This window comes from Histoplasma capsulatum (assembly GCF_000150115.1).
Source record: "Histoplasma capsulatum G186AR genomic scaffold supercont2.86, whole genome shotgun sequence".
NCBI classification, from domain to species: Eukaryota; Fungi; Ascomycota; class Eurotiomycetes; order Onygenales; family Ajellomycetaceae; genus Histoplasma; species Histoplasma capsulatum.
The window spans coordinates 1-2,407 of NW_025544886.1; the positions used below are offsets into that span (position 1 = coordinate 1).

The following is a 2,407-nucleotide window of genomic DNA, read 5'->3' on the forward strand; positions in this document are numbered from 1 at the left end:
AGCTCGCCGGTCACGCCATCGACCTTCACAGGCGCCACGCCGGTTCCCTGGTAATAGTTACGAATGGTAACCCCGTCCTTCTTCTCGCGGATCAACTTCTGAAACCAGACGCATCCCTTTCCACTCCCCAGCTCTCCCTCACAGATACCGCCTTGGATCGAAAATGATAATGTGCATGCCAGTATCATGCTGATATTTCACCTCGTTTTCAGTCAGCCCGAGAAACGGGTGAATGAAGCCGTTCCGCTCGACGGACACGTACGTGGTGGGAAGAGGGTCGGTCAACGGCTCAAGTGCCCTGGCCACTGCATTGGAAACGGTCCCAAAGGCGTAACCATCGGTTGAAACATTGGCTACCTGACCGAACACGTAGTAGGGGATACCGGCGAGCATGGAGGAGCGTCCGACATTGCGCGGGTGAGTGCCCTTGACTGGATCATGCACGTTCCCAAGAACACGAACAGCCTCTACCTTGGGAGGGAAGATTGCCTTGTGCTTCTCGTACCCAGCAGTCAAGGAGATTTTCCCGCAGACGGTATCGTACCCGACGGGGAGGGGTATCGCGTCTTCCATCTTTGGAGGAGTGTCCTTTGATGAGGATTGGGCTTTGTCACTGTCTTGAAGGGATGAAAGACAAGCCAATGTTGTGGCGTGAGTGTTTGCAGAAACCAATGGAGACGCTGCAGGATGCCGCCTAAGCACCAACCAAGCCGCTTTTATTATTTAATATTCCTGTTAAACAGTGCCCAATACGTTCCCTGACCGCACATCTCGATCGATGGCCCCACATGCCCATCGCCATATCGTTTCTTCTTTGTAACTCACTGGCGTCATGCACCCGGGTCAGATGTGAAGGTCACCGAGATCGAAATATCCCAACATATCCCGTGTTTTCATACGTCAAGGGAGACCTAACAAAAGCGTGATTGTCGTGTCATCGACTCATAGCTGAACCCGCCAGCTTAACTTGCCAGCACACTTGATCCCTGTGGGCGCCAACCAAACTTAGCTCCCGTATTTCGCCATGGATACCTTGACTTGGACTGTTTTTGACGCCAACCTTCCAAGGTTGCTGCGGTGGGGTCACGAGATCACATGGCGAGGTTTGTGCCTGGCAGAGGCCGAGACGCAAGACATCGCGAGAGGGCGAAGCAAGCAGGGGCAGGAAACTTCGTGAGGCGGAGGTGATATCATAGGTTGAGGATTTCGGAGTTGCTGAGCGTATATTTTACATGGTAAAGCGCCCGGAACATATCACCCAATAATCGAACAGCCCAAAGATGACTTGACCACCTGCTATTATTTAACTAAACAACACATTGAAAAAGAAAAATTTTTCCTCTTCTCTGAATTCGACAGGTGCAGAGCGGAAACGTGAAGTAATATACAACGTAAAATAAATTCAAAGGAATCATAGAAGATATATAATGGATAATTTCATATACAAGCAATAACAATTCGCGCCCGCCCCCTAACGCCTTACTTTAAAAAAATATAGACTCCTTGGTATTCTCTCAAGGGTCTAGAATTGAAAACTCAAAAGGATCCAGTTATTGAATCGCTGACAAAACCCCCATGCACTTACGCTCGAATGCAGAGCATCTACCAATTCGATTCGACGGCAACATAACGCATTCATCAATACCTCCTCCGAGTTGGCTCTGGGCTTGGACTGCGGGTCACACTCCGTTCATCACGCCCTCTCATCTTCAGCCATTTCTTCGTCGAGAGCTCGAGCTCCCTCTCTAGCTCAGGACTTGGTTCCTTCCGATGTATGAGATTGCAGAACCCTCCGCGAACACACCCTTCTCCACTATTCAGCCGACAACATGCTTCTCGGAAATCGGTGACGGGGGATAGCTCGCAGTATATGGGTCGCGCCGCATACCATCGAGAATTCAGCGCATCGCAGGCCTGCTGCGCTGAGTCTTCGTATTTAAATCGAGCATACACGTTTCCGATTAGGTCTGATATTTTGCGGGGGAAAAAAAATTTGCAGGTATTAGCACAATCCATGGAAAATCTAGCCGGGGGGGGGGAGGGCAAAAAAGCTTACGGTCATTGTTATTATCGCACACTACGACCTCTTCAAGTTCGCCATATTTGCACATTTCACACCAGAAATCTTCATAGAAGGCATCGAAGTGGTTTTGCAGCTGGCTCGGGTTCATTTTATTCTTGGTGTCATATGCCGGGTTTTGGTACAGATTTGGCAGGAGGATCGTCTGCGAGTATGAAGGCTTTACGTGCTTTCGCGAACATCGATCACCATGGCGGCAGGCACCGATTTTGTAGTAGAAAGAGCAGTTGACCTGTATTTTTGGATTTTTTGGGATGTCAGAACTGTTTGCTCAGGGTTCTACTATTGGTTGTGGAAGTAGACTGAATAATTTTGTAAAGGAGGTCA

General features: G+C 49.3%; 2 protein-coding genes across 2 annotated transcripts; both read right to left on the reverse strand.

Moving 5' to 3' along the window:
* Positions 1-138: 138 nt before the first annotated feature.
* On the reverse strand, positions 139-573 carry HCBG_09232 (uncharacterized protein; the record flags this gene model as incomplete). Its single annotated transcript, XM_045436281.1, has 1 exon — positions 139-573. One exon carries the CDS (start codon positions 571-573, stop codon positions 139-141), a length of 435 nt encoding a protein of 144 aa, XP_045283007.1.
* Positions 574-1,403: 830 nt separating this feature from the next.
* On the reverse strand, positions 1,404-2,171 carry HCBG_09233 (splicing factor U2AF 23 kDa subunit; the record flags this gene model as incomplete). The annotated part of the gene is made up of 2 exons (XM_045436282.1): positions 1,404-1,967; positions 2,057-2,171. 2 exons carry the CDS (start codon positions 2,169-2,171, stop codon positions 1,639-1,641), a joined length of 444 nt encoding a protein of 147 aa, XP_045283008.1.
* Between the last annotated feature and the right edge of the window lie 236 nt (positions 2,172-2,407).